This window comes from Pyxicephalus adspersus, chromosome 4 (genome assembly GCF_032062135.1).
Source record: "Pyxicephalus adspersus chromosome 4, UCB_Pads_2.0, whole genome shotgun sequence".
NCBI classification, from domain to species: domain Eukaryota; kingdom Metazoa; phylum Chordata; class Amphibia; order Anura; family Pyxicephalidae; genus Pyxicephalus; species Pyxicephalus adspersus.
In genome coordinates this window covers 72,190,371-72,215,496 of record NC_092861.1, presented here as the reverse complement: position 1 = coordinate 72,215,496, position 25,126 = coordinate 72,190,371, and the positions used below count along the sequence as shown (strand labels likewise).

The following is a 25,126-nucleotide window of genomic DNA, read 5'->3' as shown; positions in this document are numbered from 1 at the left end:
CAGTGAACTTAGAGAATTAAATAGTTTACCGTGCATGCACTAGATGGATCAGAGATACTAAGAAACTGTACATTGTTTTGTATACCTAGTCAGAACACTTTAAGGCATGGTGAAGTTACAACTTTTCTCTGGTACTCAACTAAGGTAGACTCCCCCATGTAGCACTGGACTTCAGGTAGAATATGCCAGGCCTTGCATTTTCCGAATTGAAATAATAACCGTTAACGGTAAAGATAATTAAATTCCTGACAATGTATTTTTAGGCTAGGTTTAAACTGGAAGCTTGATAAACACCTGAAAATCTGTGTGTAGTGATTGTGAACTTCCAGGCATTTGTCAGGCAGGTATTTGCACCCATTAACCGCAATGTTAATGCATGGTTACTGGTTATTGCATGTCATATATTTTACCTGTCAATAGGAATGCGCCCTTATGTATATACTATGCAATTTGGCATTAAAATGCAATACAATAAAAAAAGATTTCGCTGAAAAATCACCTAACTTTTACTGGAAATTCAGATTTTTTTGTTTACATTAGGAGTTAAGTAAAAAACGATTCACACATTTTCTAGCTGAATCCAATGTGAAATGTGTAAACGTTGGGTGAATTATGTGTAAAATTGTTTATAAACAGACCCCAATAGCTCAGTGCTGGTCATACCTGTGAGTTTCTCTATGGTGTTGAGGAAAGCAGAAAAATTGTTTGAGGTACTGATAAAATGATCACTAAGGGATCTATTTGTAAAGCAATGAATTTGACATTTGCTAAAACATTCCCTAGTTGAGAATCAATTGGCGCAATTGAAAAACATGGACCTGAAAGATTCATCACCAGGTATTGTTTCAGGGAATGTCAGATTCACTGCTTTATAAATAGATGCTAAAGGGTTTTGTAAAATATTTTTATTCCACTCTCCATTTCTCTTATAGTAATTTGTTTGTTTTCAGATTGAAGAAGGCATTGTGGTATTAGAAGATGATTCCCCAGTGGAAGTTCTCACTGCAACTACCCCCAATACTCCTCGTAATCTTTCTGCATGGATTATTACCATCCCTTATGTGGACTTCTTTGAAGAGTTTGAAAAGAGAGATCGAAAAGAGAGAATACCCGTGTTCTGTATAGATGTTGAAAGAAATGACAGAAAAGCAGGTACTGTAATAACATGCTATAACTTCTAGTAGGGAAAAAGCTGAGGGGCATGATGAAAAAATGTAAGAAGACGCAGCCAGAATAGATCAGAATTAAAACGTTTACTTGTTTCTTTGTTTTGCATGACCAGAGTACAGAGTTTGTTTCACAGTTTCAGCAGTTAAAACCAATTTATTTCTAAACTTACACTGTAAAGGTTATAACTGTGATTTTTTTTTTGGCGCTTGTTAGAATTCACTGCACGTAAATTACCAATAATGACCACAACAAAGTAACATTGGCAATAGTATTAAATTAGGGATGTTGTAAAAAATCATTGCCTTTCAGAAAAGCAACAGTGAAATAATTTATTATACAAATTCTGGGAATATGTGCATTATAGAAACTAAAGCAGGTAAATGTTGAAAAAATTTGTTTAAGAAACACACTGTGGAACACTTTTTGCTTATGTAATATACCAAAAATTTGATTTCTGCTCGTTCAGCAGCCAGTCACTAGATGGCAACACTATACTTGGTGATGTAAAACAATTTTACCATGAGTTGCTTACACTTCTCTTATTCCATTCTGTCTTTTGGCTTGTAATAAATGCATCTATATATAATTGATTTGCTTTATACTATTAGATCCTTTTAACAGTTCACACTTCATTAAATTTCCCTATTATTTTTGTAGTTGGACATGAAGCTGAACACTGGTCTGTCTACAGAAAATATATAGAATTTTACGTTCTGGAATCAAAGCTAACAGAGTTTCATGGTATGTTAAGTGCTCTGAACTTACATTAATATTATGCATCTGTTAAAAAGATGGGTAAATGTAAAAACAAAAATTCAGTATATTGCTGCATATCTGCCTAATTTGTCTTCTGTAAACTACTAATTCCTTTTACCACAACCATGTCTGCCTTTATAAATACAGTGGAGAAAGCCCAAGAACAGAAGTGTGTTTTTTAGAATTACTAGGTGAAGATAAAGGAAACATGCCAATGCCAAAAAAACATGTCCAATGGCTTCAGTATATTAAATGTTTGTTTTGGATTTCAATTTGTTTTAGAATAATTTTTATTCTTAAATGGACTCTACATAGGCTTAATGAAGTACAAGTATATCTGCAGAAGAAACTAATGTAGGAGAGGAGAACAAGTGTCAAACTCTCAAACATTACAAAAATTTAGTAGAAAAAAATGTCTCTGAACAAAAATGCCAGAGAATTGGGATAAAGATTAGAGATCTTAAACCAACTGCAATCCAACAGACCCTCTGAGTTCCAATAAATTAACAGGAGCCAGGTCCCCCCTCCTCCTACTTCCCAGGACCAATATGGAGCGCATTTAAAAAAAAAAAAAATCGGCCCGGAAAATAAAATGGTAGTGAAGCTAATAAGCTTGTGTTTTTAAAACCCAGCTCAAGTTTACCCCCATTCATTTTGGTTTAAAAACAAATAAGTATGAATACTTTTTTCTGGGTGGTTTTGATTTGATCAAATAATGCCACAGGGTCATTACTTTCTTGACCTAGGAAGTGATCATGTCATAAATGCCGCAGAGTGGCACCTTGAAATGGCATGTCACCGCTCACTACAGCATTTTCTTATGAGTTCGGAAGCTGGATGATGAACTACAGGTAGCTTGCTGTTTCAGAACTCACAAAACTGGCAACAAGTGCAGAGAAGAATTACTTATTATTTTAATTTCCCTTTATATTTTGTAATAAACTGGAGCTGGACCTTTTAGAATGTTGAAAACAAAGCTTCCATGTTATCCCAACGTGTTCCTAATGAGCTAAATCTATGTGGGAATAGAAGTTGGAGGTAATCCTGTCATTTACCAAGCAGCAGTATTAACGGTATCTGTACAGAGAAAACAAACCCTAGCTGTGCCCCTTGTTCCTGGACACTGGAACGTGTTTGGTAAAGTCTTGGGGTATGGTTAAAAAACAATTCAGGATTTACCTTCAAAGGCCTTGTCATGAGATTTATTTGAGCATTTTGTGGAAATTGCTTTACAAGATTATTAGTATCTGGTCTTATCTCTCAGGAAATGTCCATAGAAATAGGCATGTCTATTTTCCTTTTGTCTAATTAGTTACTCTGATTACTAAAAAAACTTCCCTTGTTTCAGGGAGTTAAAACAGGAAATAGGTGTGATGTTCTTCTATATGCTGACTATGTACTGTTAGCATTCAATGATTTATCTTTGGGAATTAGGGACATCTCTGGGGATATTGTTCTTTAAGCAACACATGGCATTAAGTAGTTTAGAACTGATGAAGTTAAAGGGTCATTTAGATACAAATCTGGTCAAAAAGAGAAGTATTGATGTTCTCTCTAATCTGTAAAACTATTACTCCATCCTGATTTACCAAAGGTGAATAAATAGGGGAAGTTAAATCACTGTTGATGAGTTAAATAGTTTAAAAACATAATTGTTGTTTGAAAACATTGTTAACCCTCTAAGGTGCCTATTTACATCCCACCAAAGTGCTCAGCAATGCATGCACTTTCTTTCTTGGAAAGTAGTACATTTACATTTGATTTTCTACAGGGGCTTGCACAGTTCTTAGCTGTTCATGTCCCTGTTTGCAGTATTCCTGCTAACTTTTGATGTAAAAAAACAAGGATATAATAGTTCAGTAAATTAAGATTGGGTAACATTACTAGCAATGATTTCACTGTGTCATACATGAATTTTTTACATAGTGTGTTTTTTTCTTTGCAGCCCTAAAATGTGGTAGCTGCTGTGGGTTTATTGTACAGGCTAAGATCCTTTAAATTATTATTATTATTTTCATTCAACAAGTACAGAAAGTACACATTGGTCCTGCCAGAAATGCAGAGTCCTTGTCACATCCTGTAAGCCTGAAAGCACAAAAAAACAACCGGTCTTCTAAAGTACTAATTCCCTTTCACCCCTCTAATTGAAAAACATTCTATAATAGGGAACAAATTTCATACAGTGACTACTGTATTCCTATACTATATTCCTTGAATGTCACAAAAAACAAATCCACTTTGTGTGCATCAAAAGTATCATAGATACATAGGCTATGCAGAGACCAGAACTATGGGTGACACCTGGCCAACCCAGTCAGTACAAACTGCATGTAGATAACTACAGGGGGAGAGCGCAATGATGACTTGTCATTACTACTACTTGTCATTACGACATATACAAAACACCAAGATTTATGTGGGAATTGACATGGCTTCCATATTTAAACACCATTTGTTTAGCCCAGCTTTAAGATCCCTGCATGTTTTAATTGTAAGTGCTAATAAAGTATTGGCAGAAAATTTGTATATATGACATTTATGTAATTTACAGGTACATTTCCTGATGCACAGCTTCCATCAAAAAGGATAATTGGGCCAAAAAACTATGAATTTTTATCATCCAAAAGAGAGGAATTCCAGGAATATTTACAAGTATGGCATTCAAATATTTTTTCTATGAGAACTGTACACCTGTAAATAAATAGTTTATCAGAACTTGATCTTCACGTCTGTTGTGCAGTTTCAGCTATTGGTTGTTTCAGACAAGTGCTGTGTTTCTTTGTTGTCAATATACTGCATTGTGATAAATGTATCTTAGTAGTTCAGAACTGAGGCTACAACGGAAAGATTAAACCATTATTAAAGATTTTATTGCATCCTGGTTGTGCAGTTTTCTTACATTATGTTATATTACTGTTACAAAAAAGGAGGCAAAATCTCTGTAATAAAACTCCATCCCTTCCCCAGTTTATCCAAAACTAAGATAATAAAAAAGCTCGCTCTGCAATGAGCACATTGTCCATAGGTTGTTAAAAGATTCAGCTAGAAAACCCACAGATTAAATGTGTTAGGAGCACAAGTATGTGTATTCAGTTTTTTTTTCCTACTTTGTTCTTTTGCGAAAAAAAAATGTGTTATCTTGTTCCAGAAACTATTGCAGCATCCAGAGCTTAGTAACAGCCAGTTGTTGGCCGATTTCCTTTCACCTAACAGCCTGGAAACACAATTCCATGACAAGATCCTTCCAGATGTCAACCTTGGTAAGTTCTGATGCAAAGTGGACTGTTAATATGAGGCTTAGATAATTGTAGAGAGCAATGAGTATAATAGTGACCATTCACTTTTTGAGCTTTCATCAGAATAAAGCAGGTTTTTTCACCACCTTCAAAACATTTACCACTTTCTTAAAGTTGAAGTCCAAGCACTCACATATTACTTTAAAAATAGCAGGGGCATTATCACTGCTGCTAATAACCTGTGCAGAGAGCAAAGCATTGGAAGGGAGGACCCAAAAGGGCTTTTTTTTTTTTTTTTTTTTGCAGGAATCTAGCAGAAAGATGATGGGGGTGGATACAAGGAAAGAAAGAAATAGTTTTTAGTCTTTATTACAGGAAACCCCTGCAGGAGTTGCTTCAAGCTGCATTATTGCACATATGCTGTATAGTAGTGTGTGGTTAACCACATTTAGCACCCCCAGAAAATTTTTATTTTTTTATTTTTTTTCAGATTGAGATTACATGCAGAGCCAGGGAGTGGTTAAAGCCTAAAGGGTGGTTAATACCTAAACTCAGAAATTTCACTTTACATAAAAGGGTAGACAACATTTTTATGTAAAGTAAAAATACTGTTTTGTTTTTTTGTTTCTAAACTAAAAAGAAAGGGTCCAGCACCGCCACATAATTCTAAATGGGATCGCAGAGCCTCCTGGGATACCTTCGTCACGCATCCTGGTAGGCTCTTGGGTGTTCCTTCTGCGCATGGCCGAGCATCTGTGCATACACAGGAGGAGCCTTTTCGCTCATGCAGTGAGATCGGCAAGTGTTTTCCCCATCCTACGTCACCCGATCTCGCGCCTGGGTCGGGTGACATAGGATGAAGAGACGAAGATGGCGGAGGATGGAACGGGCTGCCCTGCGTGATTAAAGGTACATGTATTTTTTTTTTTTTTTGGCAGTTTTTAGTTTAGTTCCTCTTTAACTTCTCTAAACACCTACAAAAATGACACCATTTTATAAAGAACTTAAAAAAATGCATCACTCCCAACTGCAAGTAAACACTTAGTGATAAACTCCATAGTTTTTAACCGGTAGTCCGAACTCCAAATTCTCTTTTTTGTTTTGAAGTATCACAAATGCTACTATTTTTTCATACATTGGTAAATAACTGTCACAGACCACAAGGTGAAATTACATGATACATGTTTTTCAAAGCAAGGGGCTTATTTCCAGATTTGTATTATTTTAGGCTGTTTGCTAATGTAGTTAAAACTAATATGAGAATTTCCTTACCTAGTAAAAGTGTTACTGTCTTTACTCTGGCTTACTCTCTTTTCTAATCTGCAGGTAAAATGATCAAATCTGTACCTGGCAAATTAATCAAAGAGGTAATTTGTTATCTACTTTTTATGCACTTAGCTGATGTTTAAGAATAATACTGCTTTTGTAGAGTTATTAAACATAAACTACACACTGAGTACTGTACCTGTGCTTTATCATTGCCTGCAGCTGTCACAGCAATACACAACAGTTTAGGTAAAAATTCCCTTTTTCCCGATAGGCGAGATCGAGAATGAATAGGAGTGCAAAGCCTCCCGGGATACCTACGTCAGGCATCCCGGGATGCTCTTTTGTGCTCCTGCTCATGGCCGAGCATCTTGGGTATGGGCAGAAGGAGCCTTTTCGTGGAAAATAAATTTGCCATTCTCACGCATGCGCAGTGTGATCACTAAGTTTTTTTTCTCCAACCTACATCACCCGATCTCTTGCCTGGGTCGGGTGATGTAGGAAGAATAACAGGAAGCAGAGATGAAGATTGTGGCGCCCGGCTCGCAGACGGATGCAGGGACAACGCGGGACTCAATGGAAGAGACCTCCGGATGGATCAGACTGTCCTGTGGGATTAAAGGTAAGTGTATTTTTTTTTTTTTTTTTTTTGTTTTAGGCACCTTTGGCTTTAGTTCCTCTTTAATCCTTTAAGAAAAACATAGTGTATGAGGCTGCTATTGCTGGCCCTGCATTTCAAAAGTGTATTTTTTTTTTTTTTTTTTTGTTTTAGGCACCTTTGGCTTTAGTTCCTCTTTAATCCTTTAAGAAAAACATAGTGTATGAGGCTGCTATTGCTGGCCCTGCATTTCAAAAATGCTATTTTTCTATCCTTCATGCTGTTAATTGGTTGTAATACTGTTGGAAGTTGCTGAACTGGAACAGGTATACAAATTATTTGTGACTTTACTGTGGATTTGTGACCTTCCTTCCTGTTGAAGTCAGTGATGTAGTAGAAAGTAATGACGATTGGAAAGCCAAGCAACTAGCATTTTCAGCAGGTGGTTGTACTAAGGGTCAAATGTGTTACAGTGCTTAGCAGTTTGTTATTGTTTGCAGAAAGGACAACATCTGGAGCCCTTCATTATGAACTTTATCAACTCATGTGAATCTCCGAAGCCCAAACCAAGCAGACCAGAGCTGACTATACTGAGCCCCACTTCAGAAAACGATAAAAAGGTGCGCCTCAGAGGGGAAGGGGGAGTATAAATCTTTTTTTTAGGTTGCTCTCTATTATAGTTTAACTAGCTTTAGTGGTCTTCTAATAGCAGCTAGTCAGGTGGCCTCATTAAGACATACAGTGAACAATGTGGTTTTGTGTGTCAGTAAAACTCAGTTTTATGGAACTAGGTATTCCCTAATTCGTACCTATCTATTGTAGGTATGTCCCCAGATTTACTGCTGTAAGCACTTTTATTAAGGTGCATAAGCATGTAGTGTGCATGTAGTGTACCCTTCTCCATGCTTGGCCTTGATGATGGCATTCTTGAAATAGCAAGCAGTTTAGAACATGAAGTAACAATCATTACTAGCAGAACCAATTATCATTGTGCTCCCAGACGCTCTTTTAAATGAACATGTTCACACTCAGTGTGATAAACTGATTTTTTGTGACTGGTTTGATTCTAGGTTTACAGTAACATGGTGAAGAAAAAGATTTAAAATTAATGATAGTGACAGATTTGCTCAAGGCATTTTAGGTCTTTTCATATATTTATATTAGTACTGTCTGTTTCCTCAGCTTTTTAATGATTTATACAAGAATAATGCCAACCGATCTGAAAATACGGAAAGGAAGCACAACCAGAATTACTTCATGGAGGTGATGACTGTAGAAGGAGTTTATGATTACCTTATGTATGTAGGTAAGTAATAGGTCACTATAATCTGCAGCTTCATTATGTGTGTAGTATGTATATTGTTTATAAAGCCTTTGATTTTCATGGGAAACATAATATTAAGTGTAAAATATTTAATACCTTTACTCTGTATGATTTTCCAACAGGCCGGGTTGTTTTCCACATCCCTGATTGGTTTCATCACCTATTAATGGGAGGAAGAATCCTGTTGAAAAACACACTTGAAACGTACACAGACCACTATTTGAAATGTAAACTTGAACAAATTAGTCAAGAGCATCGGCTATTGTCACTGATTACACTTCTTAGAGGTATGGTTACCCCTTCACAGTAGACAAAGCCAATAAAAGTATATTTTTTATTATCTCCCAGTAATTCCAAGTTGTAGCCGCTCTGACACACGCTTTTAACAAATTGGGCTTCTTTGGTTTCAGGTTTCCTTTTATTTTTTTAACTGTTTGCTTTCATCCACTAACTTTTATATCCTGTCTTTACCTGAAATCTTCACTGTAGTAAATTTTAGCTTAGAGGTGGAATAAAAGAAAGAAAAACATGATGATAAAGCTCATATAGAGTGTACTCCTCAAAAATATACTTGTGACAGTCCAAACTCTGTTTCCCATTTGTTGTCTAACATAGATTGATGTCATACTGAATTTTAATTTTTTCCAGGTATATGAGAAAATCATATTCAGAATCATATACTGCATTGGGCATTTTTTATTTTGTTCTGTTTAATTTTTAGATGCTTTGTTCTGTGAAAGTTCAGAGCCAAGAGCAACAACAGCTAAGCAGAAGCGGGCTAAGCAGACTTTCGATGAAATGATGAGCTACATTCCAGGTTAATATTATTGTATGATAATAATTTAAAATAGAAATTTTTGCGTTTTTACTGAAAAAATGAGTTGATAGTAGATTGCAGTGCTGCCTTAAAAAATATTTTCCCAGCAAACTTTATATATATTGTGAATATTGATATTTTGTTGAACAAATGGTTCCTTGTTGTCCTGTAGTTCACAGTAACATTAGGATTTGGTCAGGTGATCTAAATTGTCCTCTATTCAAGATATTAATTGAACTACTTCATTTTCTTTTTTTTCTCTTTCTCACTGACAATGTTTGTAATACATTACATTGTGTAGGCTTTGAAGGTATTGGCTGGTGGTAATGGTCCATGTACCTTGTAAAGTATTGCAGAATCTGTAAGCATACATACATTTTACAGTAGTTATCATCTTGGAGGGACTTTTTTTTCCCTTTAACAAGCCTTTCTGCTGTCAGTATGATCATACTGCAGCATGATCCATCTGATACCCTTTAGAGATATGTAAATTTCTATTATTATTATTATTATCTTCTATTTATATAGTGCTGACATGTAACACCTCGCTTTGGAAAGTCCATAGTCATGCCACTAACTATCCCTTAAAGGGATTATTGTGTACATAACATGACAGCTGTGCATAACCACTGCAGTGTAGCTTGACTGGTATTGTCTAACTGTTTTACTGCTAGTGACTTGTTTGGTAAAACTGTGATTAAAAAATCCACAGGCATAACGTAATGGTCATGATTGTTTTGCTTGCTTAATCCTGGTGTATTTTCTTTCTGGTTAGATTTAATAGGAAAATGTATGGGCGATGAAGCCAAGTATGAAGGGATTAGATTGCTGTTTGATGGGCTGCAGCAACCTGCACTTAACAAACAGGTAATTGAATGTAAAAACTACTAATCAATATCGATTTGCATCAACATTAATATGAAATAAACTTAGTCCAGTTAAAAAAATAATTGTTTCTGCTACAGAATGCAATATGCAATGGTGGTGGTTTAAATAAGTACTTGTGAGCAGCTAGGGTTTATGTGTAAAATGAACCAACAGGGAAATAGTTATGTTGTGTGTTTGTGATTGAAGAACTCTTGGTCCAAGTAAGTGACAGGGATTGGACTGCTGCTCTCACATGGACCTTGTTAGGCTTTCAGATGTTCTAATAATAAAAGTAAGCCTTTTTATTTGATTATTTGCAGTTTTACCAGCATTTATGATTAATCCCAGAAACACTTAGGAACTTGGCTAACTATATTCAAAATACCATTTTTCTAAGAACAATTTTCCCTGTAAAGTTCAACTGCTCTAAAAAAAAAAAAGGATTAGGTTTGCTAGTGTTTTAGTATGTCTGTGGTCAACTTCAGTATTGAAGAACTACATTATACCTATATGCTTGCATATGGTTCATGTCAGCATTTCAAAAAGGATATTATAAAAACAAGTTAATGTCATCTCCATTTTTATTTCAGCTGTCCTATGTTCTACTAGATATTGTACTGCTTGAGATATTTCCAGAACTCAACAAGGTATTTTATACATTTGTACTTTATGGTTCCTTTGTATGTACACTTTTTATATTATTGAACACTGCTGTTTAAATGAACACAATGTTTAAACTGAATCTATACTGTTAAGGCAACTTAAAATCCCTCTTTGTAAGGAGTATAATAGACATAGACTATAACACTTAGGACTCACTTACACTTATGTGTGATGGTGTGTTATAGTACACACATTAACTCTAGCTAATATTCCCTGCAAGAGCTACTCTAACACCAGAGGTATGTACTAGCCTGATTTTCCTGAAATAGCCTGTTTAGTCATGTGATTGTATTTGAAGGTCAAGGAGCAGTGATGATCAGGCAATTAGTTTTTTGTTTACCCTGAACATTTATCCTTCACTTTATTAAAATCTTATGACCTGGCATTTAGTCACATGTTAAGCTTCAGGGAGGAAGAATGTTCATAATCCTAATAGCAGTAATATAGCGGTGGTGGCACCCAATGTATTATGACCCATCACTTCAGTAACCATCCAAAAACAGCTGGGTGGTTACTGAAAAGTGCTTGGTGGTACTCCTGGCTAAAACGAGCGGGGTAAAACACTGCCTAATAGTGATATTGCAATACCAACGTATAATGAAATACATGATTTTAAAACTTTCAAAATTATATTCTTCATATTTTACTTCTGTTCTGTTCATAAACCACTTTGGTACGTTCTTCTATATAGAAACTCTAAAAGCACTGATGCAGTTATAAACCCCTCTAAAGGGTTTATTTATGTAATTACAAATGTCATGTTTAAAACTTTAACACACATATTCATAAGATTGGAAGATCAGGCAGGGGGAAATTGAAATCGGCTATGGAGCACACAACGAGGGAATTTGTAAATGTTTTATCGCTTGAGGCGGGCACACTGGAAGGGAAGTCTGCTATAATGAGCAAGTAATACATTTACTTTGGAATCCTAGCCATACACACAGCAATTTATTGTAGTTAAAGCTAGTAGTCAGTAGTTAACATTGCCTAATATTTAGCCTTATTCACCTAGCCACTAACCAAAATTAAATTCCTGCTGCAGTATGCTTGCCTTATTTCATCATATTTGTGACATTTTAGATTGTGACTCCTACTGCAAAATAAGTAACGTCATGACGGTTGATGCAACCAGGATCTCTAGCATGCTCAAACTTATAAAGTATATTGAAACTCAAAAAACAAAAATTGAGTATATTGCAGCGTGCCAGTCTATAGATATAATGACTGCTTTAGCCAAATCCTGGTACAGGGAAAATCTTAATATATTTACCTTTCATCGAAAGCCGCTCCTTTACTTCCATCCGCCTGCTGCAAGTATGGTCCGGTCCCAGTTGAATACCTAAACTTCCTACTTCACTTGTCGCTGGCCCTGTTATTATATGTCAACATAGGAAATATGAACTGGGAGGAGTAACTACAGCATGTAACAGTCAAAGTAGGAAGTTGAGCCATTTCATTGTTACCTGACCAGGGAAGACTTGCAGCAGTCAGACATAAGGACTAGCTTAACAAAATGGAGCACCAAAAAGGGAAGTATAAGAAGTTATCATTTACCAGGTTATTTCTAGACATCTGTTGCTGTGGTTACAGTTGTCCTTTAAGTTTGCACAATCAGTGCATTTTCTGGTCGAAATATAATTGTACATTCCTATTTATGAATCATGCATGTTGCATGCCTTAAACAAATGTCAGTACTTGATTACTATAGCCACTCCTATATTATCTCTGGTAAATTTCGCCATCATGTATTACATGGCTTCATTTAGAGTTCAGACATTTTTGACATTTTGACAATTCAGACATTCTTGGATATGTTAAAAATGATTCATATCTGAAAGTACCAGAATAGTATGCTAAGCTTGTTCTAAAAATGCTACTTTTCTGTTTTAGTACTTTGATTATTTGTTTAAATAGTAGGTAGTAATTAAAAAAAGGTAGACATCTTAATCTGATTTCTTGTTTCAGTTCAGTAATATAATTACCTGAGTAGCAACCAAGCAATCTTGTGCCTGGTAAACATTTACTAAAAACGTATCTTAAAGCTGAAAAAAAAAAAATGGCTTACAGGCAGGTAGTAGTATCGACAATGAAAGTCTTTAACAGTCATGTAATAGTCATGACTTGAGTTTTGATTTAAATGTTTATTCAATATCATATATACAGGATATGTTAGATAAAGAAGACTTCCAATTTGGTGACCCAATTTCCCCTGCTAATAAATATTATTCAGCCCAGCATATTCACTTGGTAATAGACATAATCTTGAGCAGGGTGTCTGCTGTTTACTTCAGTTTTGATACCCAGTAGCCTACCAATGGTGTAACTTTGACCTTGAACCTGTGGCCTAATACAGAATTAGTAATATACCTTTGTATAAGCAAATATATTATAATGCCAATATAAAATATACAAGTTTTTTTCAAATATATTTGTTAATACCTAAGTTAGTTTATGAATCTCATTGTACTAATACATGGTATCTGACACCATAGAAATTAGACAATGTACTCTTCGCAACTGCTAGTTTAATTTAACTAACGTTTTAGTTGTGAACTGGTAACTGTAAATGGCACCTGTTGTGGTTTTTACTTCACTAAAGTCCCTTTTCTCTTCAGGGATCATGTCCATTTCTTTTTCAGTTCCTTTTATAGGACCAAAGATGATGGTATAGGGTGGTGAAAGAACCTACCTTTGGTTTCAGAGGAATTATCCCAAGAATTTGTACCCTGGGAATTAGTTACTAGCTAAAGATTGAGGTTGTGACATTGGCCATATGATCAATGGTTTAAAAATAGTGGCAACAATAAAAGCCTGAAATGTCTGATTTGATAGGGTTAACAATTTTTTTCAGTGTATGGACTATTCTACACACTGTAATTTACTGTGCTATTGGTGCATAAAACTATCCAAATTTGTTTTCTTGTGGTTGTTTTTTTTTTTTTTAGCCTCAGAAAGAGATTTCATCAACCCCAGCTTGGATGTGAAAAAGAAAACGACAACTGAACCATACGAACATTTTCCTGAAACTATCTAGCTTTTCCTGTTGCTTGGGTTTATGTCCTATTTACCTCCCCAGTTTTGTGGAGAAATACCTTTAAAGAATAAAGTCAGCCAGCACTTTGTTTTCTAAGCAGACCTTTAATGCACATTTACTATTTGCCCCAATCGGCTAAGTCCAATTACTTTCAAAGGATTTTTTATAAACAACACCAACATTAAATAAAAAAAACTTTTTGGGCCCAGCTTCTAATGCTTCAGGTAACGGGGAATAGCATAAACATTCCTTACCGCAGCCAACCGGAAAAACTTGGCTCCTAAAGGAGAACTATCGTAAAAAAAAAAAAAAAAGACACTTACCTTATGGAAATCTGTCGATCCCTCTGTGTTCCTAGTCGAGTTGCTCAAGCACCATTCCATCATCTTTCTTCGTCCTGGAGCAGGCTTGGTACCAGGCGCCGCCATCTTCCTTAATCTTCTTCCTACGTCACTCAATCTTGCACTGCACGGGAGCAAGATTTGGTGACATGCTTCTGGAAAATGTAAGCAGAGAAGAGCCCCTTCTGTGCATGCCTGAAATTGAGCATGTGTAGAAAGATGCAGCCTCCTGGTATATGTAACTTAAGTATCCAAGAACTGCTGTGGCAGTAAAGACGGGAGGGGAGGTGCCTCCTCTTAAATGCTTATAAAGCAAAAAAATGTGATGATAGGTCTGCTTTACTATCCTTCATAGTACAGGCTATCTATACCTGAATATTTTGGTTGGAGTTCAGCTTTACTTTACCTTATTTTTCTGCGAAGTGTAAATTTTTTTAGTAAACTTAATGTCCTGTGTACATTATTTTTGTAAATATTTTCACTGTAAGCTTATTAAAATTAATTTTAAAGAGCTAGTATCAGTTCACAATTGTTTTGTGTTATTGAATATATATTTAAATTGTGTCTGTGTCTACAAATGCCTGGGTTCTGGCCTATAAAGTTCCCTTTAGTAAAGCAATGGCTTCATCCAACTGGTCAACCACTCTTGTCAATTAAATCTACTGGTCAAAATATAAAGCTTTTTAAATGCTTGCTATTGGTTTTTATAGAGTGAAAATCTGTAAATTTTTTACACTGATTTTGTCACAGCCATTAACATAACACTGACAGTGTTATAATGTCAACAGCACTAGTAAAATACCACTACTTCCAGAACAAGCTTAACAAAGTATGGTATACATTTTTTCAAATCGAGCATTTAGATAAATGCACTATAAAATAGTAAAATGAAAGATTGATATGAAAGCCGCTACAGTAAAGGCCTGACAGAGCATTAAAAAGGAGGAAACCCAGCATCTGGTGATGTCTATGAGTTCAAGACTACAGGATGTCATTGCCAGCAAAAAGTTTTCAACCAAGTATTAGAAATCAACATTTTATGTTCAGCTTTTTAATTTGTCCAATTACTTTTGAGCCCCTGAAATGAAGTGATTGTGTTAATAAAAGGCTTTAGTTCCTCACATTTGTATGCAATCTTTTTGTTCAACCCACTGCAATAAAGCTGAAAGTCTGCAGTTCAACTGCATCTGAGTTTTCATTTAAAATAAAGTGTGGTAATGTTCAGAACCAAAATTAGAAAAAAGTTGTCTCTGTCCAAATATTTATGGACCTAACCGAGATTCGGATTTATTTTACAAAGCCGGTAATATTTTGTTCTGTCTTTTTCATATCAATCTTTCGTTTTACTATTTTATAGTGCATTGATCTAAATGCTCGATTTAAAAAAAAAAAAATGTATATGTATTTATGGACCTAACTGTATATTGGTAGTAGGGGCTCCAGAGCCATTTCTGTGTATAAACTGGCACACATATAGAAATGTTCCACAGAATAATCTTAAACTACCCACTGACCTATATTATCTGAAATTGTGTCCTCCTAACAAATCTAAATGTTTTCTTCCTCTGCACCACAGTTCCATTTTTGTTCAAGCTGTTTTCCAGAGTGTGGTTTGGCTTTAAATAGTTTTGTTGTAAGCAGTTCCTGCCTTTTTGCTTCCATGAACTATATTTGATCATAATGAGCTTTGCCAGACCATGAAAACTAGCAGACTTGCCCAGTGTTGCAATGGTTTCTTTACAACACACACAAATCTAAAATCTTTTTGACTATCTTCAGTGTAAAAAGATTAACTGAAAATCCTTATATATTTATTATATAACTTTATTGCAAAAAAAATTGTGAGACTCTACCATTACAAATTGTCATGAGTGAAAATTGAGAGTTTCCCTTCTGAAAATGGTAGATGTTTTGGTAGGCATCATTTGTAAAAAAAAAAAAAAAAAAAAAAAAAATGTAACTCCTCCTCCCCTCCCTGCCTCCTTCCCAAATTAAAGCAAATCTTTCTTTTTTACTGCATTTGTATTTTATAACGTAAAAGTACCAGATCCAAAAAAAAGTAGACAACTGTCTTTTTTCTTATGATAGGTTTGTTTTAAATATCATTTTGGGGACACCTACACATGCACCTTCCCTTGTTAAAAACTGCATCACCTTTTCTTCGCCATATTACTAAATTTGGGGCAGACACCCAAATTAAGGAACTTATAGTTTGTTAATGGAAACATAAATGTCCTAAAGCTAAGCAGGTCACAAAATGTACTACTGCCACTGCTCCACACCAAAGATGGATTGGGCATTATGGGGCCCTAAATAAAGGATTTGCATATTCTATGAATAAAAGGCCAAAAATTCTGTACACTCATTATTTATTTTTATTTTTTTTTTTGACATGGCTGAATTGGTCACCCCAGCAGAATATGTTTGGTTGCTATGTCCAACACAGACAGTTGTGCCAGGAACCCTCAGAGTGCATTTCGGAGAGTTCTAGGTATAATAATGTTTTGCACATATCTGCCTTGCATATTCATGCACACATTTTTGCATGGGAATCTTACTACTTGTCTTATCACAATCATGACTGGTTCTCTTTTAAGAATAGGAAGAGCAAATATGGGGTGACTGATGACTATGAAAACAGTTGTCTATATGGGGGTTCGTTTTCCACAGTAGGACAGTAGAGCAACCATATGTCACATTATTCTAATGAGCAGCTTAGCATAGCATTGTGTTTAGGCATGTTACTAATGGTGACAACAGATTAATAATAGCTAGGCATGCACGTACTTGCAGTGCCCTGTGTGTTATAACATTTTTGTACTAGCATTTTGTACTAACATTCTAGTATTTGTGATGCTTCCAGGATATTAGTGCCAGGGCATTCTCAAATGTCTAGTTATGTTGGTACATGTGGTGTCCCTAGGGGATAGTGGTTTTGTGAGGCCAATCTGCTAATGTTATGATGGTGATTATGTTAATTACTCACCCACCTCCCCTTGTCATTGGAGTAAGTAAGCTAAAATAATTAGTCCATGCCCTGATTTGCTGCAGATAAATTGGGTTTTGTCTAAAAAATAAAAAGCCAAGATAGCAGCTGTGGCCCCTATCTTTTCAGTTGATATTGTAAAGTGCTGTGTAATACCGGTATGTCAGCGCTATATAAATACTGTGTAGTAATAATAATAACATTGCAATCCTTATCAAAGTCCACAGTAGGCACAGAAAAAGCCTCTCTATTTGCATTGTTTATACTGATTTGGTCCCAAAAAGACATCAGCTGCCTACAAGTCCATCCTCTCTTGTAAATGTACACCACTCTAATCAATACTGTATCTATAGACAAAGTTTGTAGGTGTTCCCTGTGGACATCCGCAAAGCCCTAGGGTTGCCATTCTAAAATGCATCTCTAATTGCCAGACCTGGGTTCTGTATTGTTGAGCTGGGCATATGCCGAATTGTCTTCAACACTAGATCAGCTTGGCACTCCTGCTGCTTTCAGAAGAAACTTATCAATAGGATTTCACATATTTTCAGAAATCACAGGAGAATAACGTACATTTGTATGCTGATGTTAATTTTGCGATGTGTTTTGTAAACACGCCAACATAAATGCCTACTGCTTTTGTCCTTGCTTCAGATGTGAATGAATCCTATGACCCAAACCACTTTCTGTATTAGAGGAGCATATTGAAATCACTGAACCTGTCAGTAAGATTATATCGGATATGAAAGGACATCACCGAACACAATTAAAAACTTTGTTCTACCATGTAATTGTACATTCTTCTTAAAGCAATTTATCCTTCCAGGCATTTTGTGGCGGCCTCATTATTATGATTTAATCGAGTGTTGGTAATGGCACATCAATCCTATTAAACTGCTGAAAACGTTTTTTGGCACAATCTAGTAATCAAGCTTCATTAACGTTTCTTAGATGGGAAGCCAGATTTTTTATTGCTAGTACCACAATAAAATGCTGGGATACATCAAGTGATATCGAAATCCAAATGTTCTTGCTGTTACAGGAAAAAACTTTTTACCATAAACGAGTAGGTATTTGAGAACATAGACCTTTACTAAAAGATGATGGTTAGCCTTGCTGTCACTTAGATTCCATCAAATGTTCATTTCTGGGGGGAGTGTCAAATAAATTTTCATTTGAGTTTAAATAAATTGTACTTAAACTACTCATTTCAGATACTATGGAGCAGAAGGGTGGCTTACCAAACCCGAAATAAACCCTGACATAAGAGCAGCAAATAGGCAAGTGAAGAAACAAAAAGGAATGAACAGTCAGTCAGAGTTTAGGTTTAAAAAAAAAAAAAAAAAAAAAAACTTTAAAATTATTTTTAGTGAACAATGACTACAAATTGTGCTTAGTCAATTTTGGGAACCTAAGACTTTATTGGGGCAGTCAGATTCCTCTTTTCTGTTCTGTTCACCTTAAATTGTGCTTCAAAAACAGTCAATTTATTTATGCCATAACATGCAAAATTGCCCATGTCTAACTGCAACTAAACACTATGATTTCATTTGATTAACACTGAAATTGTGACTGTTAAACAAGAGACATCACACTATTAATTTCTAGTTATTCACAAGCAATTTTCTCCCGTTGCTCCATAAAATTTCACTTGCTAACAATTAGTGACTACATAGTTATTTATAGAGGGATATTTGTTAATATAATATAATATAATTGTAACTTATTTTATATCACATATGTAACAAAGATATTGGTATAATAATATATATAATAATATATATATATATAATTGTATATGATATTATAGAGAGCTACACTGATGTCATTTCTGATATAGGCTGCAGCCCTCTGTAAAAAACAGAGACAGGCTTGTCAATAATGCAGCCTGTTGTTGGATGACAATTGGTTGAGCTGGAATTGTTCATATTCAAGTTCCTATCTGACTTCAGACTAAGTCAATTCTGTGTTGGAATTGACCTTAATCAAAACAATCCAACCATCGCTGGATAACAAACTCCACAATGTAACCACCCATCTGGATAACAGCTGAATAAACATTATATTTAGAATAGATGTGACTAGAAAAATGAATGCAAGGTATTTCTAAAAGTTAGATTGCTGTAATATATGGGTTCATTTCTTCTGCATTTTTTTACAAGTTTTACAACCAATGTAGCTTGATAGGGTGTGAATAGGTTTACATAGTGTACACATTATAAAGTATAGAAATGGAAATCTTCATTCTAAAGGTTTGTAACGTGGTTTAGTGATTCTCTGATAATGAGCTTGTGAAGGGCCTCCTTCCAGAATTCCAAGTATAAATATCTAGAAAGTAAAGCTTAGCAGTATGAATTGTTATACATTTTTATGTCAAAGTTTTGAACCAGCACCAGCAGCATTTCGAGAATCTATTTAAAGATTCTCCACTATTAGCTATGAGCTATTGCACTAACAAAAGTTATATTTGTGCTGTCATTGCTGAGCTACTTCTGAAAATGCTACATGCTTGTCTATTATGTGGGTCCAGTAGCCTGAGTACAACTGACCCAGAACAAACAAGCAGATCATTAGAAAGAATGTTTCTTACATTGCGGGCCAGTGGGATGAATGTCACCTTTTACAGATGGCCTAAAAGATCTTTACAACCTCTGGAGGAACCCTAGTTGAGAAACACTGCCCTACTGGCTTTTTCTGGATAAATCAAAGGAAATGGATAAAGCCAATGGAATCAACAGGACAGCCAGGCATCCAATATTTTCAAAAGGAGAACAGCAGTGCCAATCCAAAAACATATCTGAGAAGGTGTACCAAAAGAGAAACAGGCAGGAGGGACACAGAAATTTCCATCACTGCTATGCTTTAGAATGCAGAAGCTCCAGGCTCTCTCCTGCTCATCCCTGGCTTTTCAACTCATTCTGCCAATAGCCCAACACTATTGGGAAGCAAAGGAAATTGAACTTTAAAATGAAATCCTTTTTTCCTGGCTAACACCATGTAAATAAGCTTTTCATTAAATTAGTTATAAATCCTAAGTGAATGGCGTTTAGTTTTCTTAACACTGTATTGTAAACTGCCTTTTTTATTCGAATACCTGGCATCTTGTAATTTCTTCAGCCTGTGATAAAACAATACACCATACCTACATAATATGTTGAAATGGCTGCTTAAAGGTCCGTAGTAGAAGCGGGAGAAAATGCAGGGTCACAATGGAAGAACAGAGCATTGTCACTATAAAATGAAGTGGGTGAACAAAGACCTCCATTGCAAATATTAATTCAATCAAAACTCCCCTTAGCTGTAAATTTCCTTGCAGCATCCCCTGCTCTGAGACTTTTTGCAGCTAAATCCTACTGGACTGCGTATCTGTGGAACACCTGGTAAGTCACTCAGAACTGTCTGAATTCTATTGTATTCCCTGTCCTGCTTTGTAGGCTTGTGGTCCTCTGCCAGTTCTCTGCAGAAGCCATCTGAAGTCCTGTGTGGATGGCGAAAAAAGCCTCCTGAGGCCGAGCAGGGCCTTGCTATAAGTGAAGAGTGCCGCATTAGATTGGGGATTGGCGCTTGGTGAGTGCGGTGGTGTGGTGTGGGACCATAGCCTTACAGACACACAATGTGGTAAAACTTGGCATCTGGTATGTTTTTGCACCTTACTGCCTTTTAGTGTGTTTTTTCTATATAATCTATATCCTATAGATAGGAACAAAACTAAACCTGCTATGGAATTTTTGTATTGTATACTGGCATACTAATAAGCATTTTATTCTTTTAGCTAGATTTAAATTTATCATAAGTTTATGTCGATGATGGGAACCTACAGAGCTTCCTAGTATAAACATAAGAAAAAAGGTTTGGGCTGGGGATACACATTTACTTCATATTCTATTACATGAAACTACATATTCTATTCTATTCATATTCTATTACAAAAACTGATGCAATTTATTTTATCTTGTACACTAATACATCAATTATCCTCCAAGCCACTAAACTAAAAGTGAGCATTGTACGGAGATAGTTAATAATTCCGGAACTCTTATTCCAAAAATCCTTTTCCATTTAAATAGTGTTTGTTGCTTTGCTCTTGCAGAATAAAAAGAAAATTTCATGTCATATTTTCAGATGACATGATGGAACTCATATGACTATTGCTACATATCCTAGTTATACAAGTGCCAATTTGTGGCTTGGAACCCATAAATGTAATAAGCCTGACTATTTACTGTATTGTTTAAATATGTGTAGCAATTAATGAAGCAACATTCCCAGCAATAACGTTTACCATCCCTTAATAATGTTTCCTAATGATTTACGGACACCATTACAGCTTTATTCCAGTTTATGTTGCTTTGGTACAAGTACATGAGGTATATACAATGTAAAGAAGAACAGCAGTAAACATCCAGGACAAAAAATGTTCTTTTTGTCCTCTTATCCATAGTCACAGCTTTATGGCAATTATAGAAATGGCACAAATGTTACGTTTACTGAAAGGTGCATACTTAGTCAGGCAAAATCAAGGTTGTAGGACCTCATGTGCAAGATCTTCAAACTGGGACAGAAATATTGGTGAATATATTAGTTTAAATTACAAAAATGCTAAATCTGTGCATTCAATAATCTATACGTAATACTAAAAGGTGGATTACTATATGGCTACAGATTGAGAATTATTATTATGCCTCCGAAGTGGAATAGGGGCTAAACTTTTTAGACAATACCCATCATCATCTATAAAAGAATAAAAGACACATAGCAATGAGAATTGTTCAGTATGTTTTCTAATTTTCAGATTTTAAAACAAATTAATAGTGCACTGTATTCATTAATGAATCATAAAATGTTTTTCATTCATTTTTAAAGCAAGCAGTGTACTTATATAAACAATACTATAATATTGTATCAGTCTCTTGCATTCTCTGTATGTCAGAGCTCAAACTGGGACAAGAAGAAATAAGAAGCTAATAAATTTGATGCTGTGTTCATGCACTAAAAAGGAATATGTGGGTAGGATAAGATGCTAGAAACAGAGGGATGAGCACATCAGACCACTGCTCCTCGTTTCTACAGACTGGGGGAGAGACAAGACCGGTAACTGTTACCTAACTTCTGAAGAGAAACCTCAGGTCACTGTCCTGCCAGACCGGCATTGTGATAGAGCTGTGTGATCAGGATTGGATCGACAAAAATGCAAATGTTTGGGGGGATAAGCATCTTAAAGATGATGTAATAAGTCTGTGCATTTAGCTGTTTGTTCCAGCTTTAGTTCAGATGTATATGTATATTGGTTCCATTACAGGTTTAAACTTTTTAAAAGTATGATGTGTAGCCTGGCTTTCATTCTTATCTCAAATGTAAGGGCCACTCATTATTTTCATTTATATAGGTGGTCATTTACCAAGTATTTTAGTGCGGATCAGCTGACTGGCAATGAGTCATTAATGAGAGTCAATATTTATGCGTACATTTAGAGCCCAAGGTGCATGGTGGGCCAGGACCCACTGCCATTGATGCCACTTTTTTTTTATTGATACAACATAGCAGCCCACCCATCTCATAGCAATGTTGATTTGGTCAGCTTGTGACAGACATCTGTAAATATCAATGGCAAATGGCAGAGGTATCACTGGTGCAGAGAACCTAATTATGAACCTCAAATAGAGGTGTGGAAATGGCATAACAGGAAAACCAATACCCAATATCTGTACTGGTACAGTCCCCCCTGTGTATTGTGGACACAATAAACCCCTAATTTAAAAAAATCTGGATGCATGGTTTAAGACCAGCATTTACATCTCTCCACATGGCAGTGATTAGTTTTTTGGGGGATGTGGCAAAAACTACCTGGTGTTTCCAGTAGTAGATCACACAAGCCCTAAAAAGAGTGGTTTATGCATGTGTGCAATATACCAAGCCCCGACAATCTGCTTGGACTATCGACTATGTTGGCATTAATCACATCAAAAGACAAAGTTTGCAAAACTGATCCAACCATCCAAACCAGGCACAGTTTAGGTTAATAAATATGCTCTTATGCACAGACATTTATTATATCATATATACTGCATCAACTGTGGGACAAAAAAAAAGTTTTTTTGACTTATGTGCATAAAAAACACTTCAATATCCATAACTGTTTTAGTTTTGGATTGGTGTTGTCACACTGGGGAGAATCTCCTTTTCCTTTTGTTCTTGTGACCACTTTTAGTAAAATTGGCAGAGTTTCCCCTACTTTATACAAAACTAATAGATACAGTTTAAGACTCAGTAGTTTCAGTGACATTAAAAAGAAATCACACATCTTGTGCTAAGTTCTATATATAAAATAAACACTTTGTGTTTGGACCTGTACTAGGTGGTCAGTTATACTGGCCTTTCATCTACTTAAGATATTTAAGTGTTTTGTTCATTCATATTAGAACAAAGAAAAAGTTTGATTTAATCAAATTAAACAAAAATCATTTTTATTAATAAAAAACACCAGTTTAATACAGTTGATGTAACTCCAGGGAAACGATAAAACTACCTTTGCAGCGAGGCTCTGATTGCACTGGAAGAGTTACATTTTTTTTATTTTTCTGACATCTTGATTGTATAGTCAAGTAACTAACTGTCACTCATTAACATAGTGACAAGCCATTTACCTTCCAGCATGCTTTTGGCATGTGGGAGGAAAATCATACAAATATAGGGAGAACAGACAAGCCCTATGCTTACAGTATCCAGGCCATGATTTAAACCTGGCACCCTAGACTGCAAGGCTGTGCTTTGAGTATTTGCTTACTTATGTCTAGGGGAATTTTAAAAAGCACTTTTATTTTTCCATTTTGCTTCTGCAGGCTCTCTGTTCTCAACTATGCCCAGAAAGCCATTCATCTTCAGCATTATGTTTGTCAGTCACAAGTATGACATCCTTCCCTAAAATGCAGGACCAGCAGTCCTGCATTGACACCAAAAGCTCGTCCACAGCCCAGAGCAATGGGGGTAAGGAGAGAGTGACACCTTTCAGCATAGCTATGGATAAGATAAGTAAAATGGGAGTTTTTGACACTTGCAGTGTGAAGGGAAGCCCCACTATGGCGAATTTTGTCTTTTTCCTGGAGGTCTTTAAAAATACAATTCTGGTATAACTGTTGTGCTTAACCAACATTCTGTAAACTTTTAGAAACAAGCTGACACATTTTACTGATAAATGAGAAACAAATAATAAAATCATGATGAACCCTATAATTTTACCCACATTTTCCAAAATAGTGCAAATGTTCTTTTCTCGCTTTTTTGTTTTTTCATTACTATGTCTGTATCCCTAAAAGCAAACTGACAGTTGCTGAAAAGGTGTCTGGTTTGGAGTTGCTCCATGTCTTCTGTGTTTAGAAGGCTTTAGTCAGTTTATTACATGTAGGAAAATGGATGGCTGTTACATTCTTGGACTAACAGCCAACAATTAAGCCAGCAAGTCCTGTGTTCCCCACTGTCCAGGCAGTTGCTTGTGTTTATACTATATAGTATAGTACTGTATTGTTCTGCTGTAGCTCTGTAATACTGTAGCAATGCACTTGATTGATAAAAATAAAGTTTATAAAACCATTACAATGTCTACTTGTGAAATATTCCAGGTAGCTAGCCTCTGTGTCAAAGAAGTTATTGTATCTTCAGGTGGATAAAAATGAATTTGAAGCCTTAATTTCACAATCTTGATTCAAAACAATTTTGAATATTTTGTACTCAAAATTAATTATTAAAATAATTGTTGTAGCAATGCCAATAGAACTGCAATGAAAACCAGTGAGTAGTTCATATGAGTGGCATGTGCTGATGATTGGCATGAGTCTGCAGCGGTGAACGAGATCCTCCCCTCCACCGAAGGGTAAACCCGTAACATTTTATGAATGTAATTTCCAACAACTGCAACATCAAGATCCCCTGGGGAGAAAGCATAAAAAACAGCCAAAATAAGTACATTAAATTATTATTAATTATCTAAAGTGTGATTACAGTAGTGGTTCTTTCAACTCTTTGAAAATGAAACAGAGCAGAGGGAATAGAGTGGGCCATTCACTTAATAAAT

At 35.7% G+C, this 25,126-nt stretch overlaps 2 protein-coding genes across 3 annotated transcripts in view; one reads left to right on the top strand and one right to left on the bottom strand.

The window, feature by feature from the left end:
- The window catches only part of SNX14 (sorting nexin 14), a 30,192-nt gene extending 15,601 nt beyond the window's left edge, over positions 1 to 14,591 (top strand). For both annotated transcript variants that reach the window (XM_072408600.1, XM_072408599.1), the window contains 12 exons: positions 951 to 1,152; positions 1,828 to 1,911; positions 4,478 to 4,578; positions 5,075 to 5,186; positions 6,489 to 6,529; positions 7,527 to 7,646; positions 8,209 to 8,332; positions 8,473 to 8,637; positions 9,072 to 9,167; positions 9,943 to 10,034; positions 10,625 to 10,681; positions 13,646 to 14,591. In XM_072408600.1, the coding sequence (XP_072264701.1) occupies positions 951 to 1,152; positions 1,828 to 1,911; positions 4,478 to 4,578; positions 5,075 to 5,186; positions 6,489 to 6,529; positions 7,527 to 7,646; positions 8,209 to 8,332; positions 8,473 to 8,637; positions 9,072 to 9,167; positions 9,943 to 10,034; positions 10,625 to 10,681; positions 13,646 to 13,684 (1,233 nt within the window). In that variant the 3' untranslated portion in view covers positions 13,685 to 14,591. The remainder of the gene's footprint in view (positions 1 to 950; positions 1,153 to 1,827; positions 1,912 to 4,477; positions 4,579 to 5,074; positions 5,187 to 6,488; positions 6,530 to 7,526; positions 7,647 to 8,208; positions 8,333 to 8,472; positions 8,638 to 9,071; positions 9,168 to 9,942; positions 10,035 to 10,624; positions 10,682 to 13,645) is intronic.
- A 6,788-nt stretch (positions 14,592 to 21,379) lies between these two features.
- The window catches only part of NT5E (5'-nucleotidase ecto), a 49,506-nt gene continuing 45,759 nt past the window's right edge, over positions 21,380 to 25,126 (bottom strand). The window contains exon 9 of the mRNA XM_072408598.1: positions 21,380 to 24,981. Within this exon, the coding sequence (XP_072264699.1) occupies positions 24,797 to 24,981 (185 nt within the window). The 3' untranslated portion in view covers positions 21,380 to 24,796. The remainder of the gene's footprint in view (positions 24,982 to 25,126) is intronic.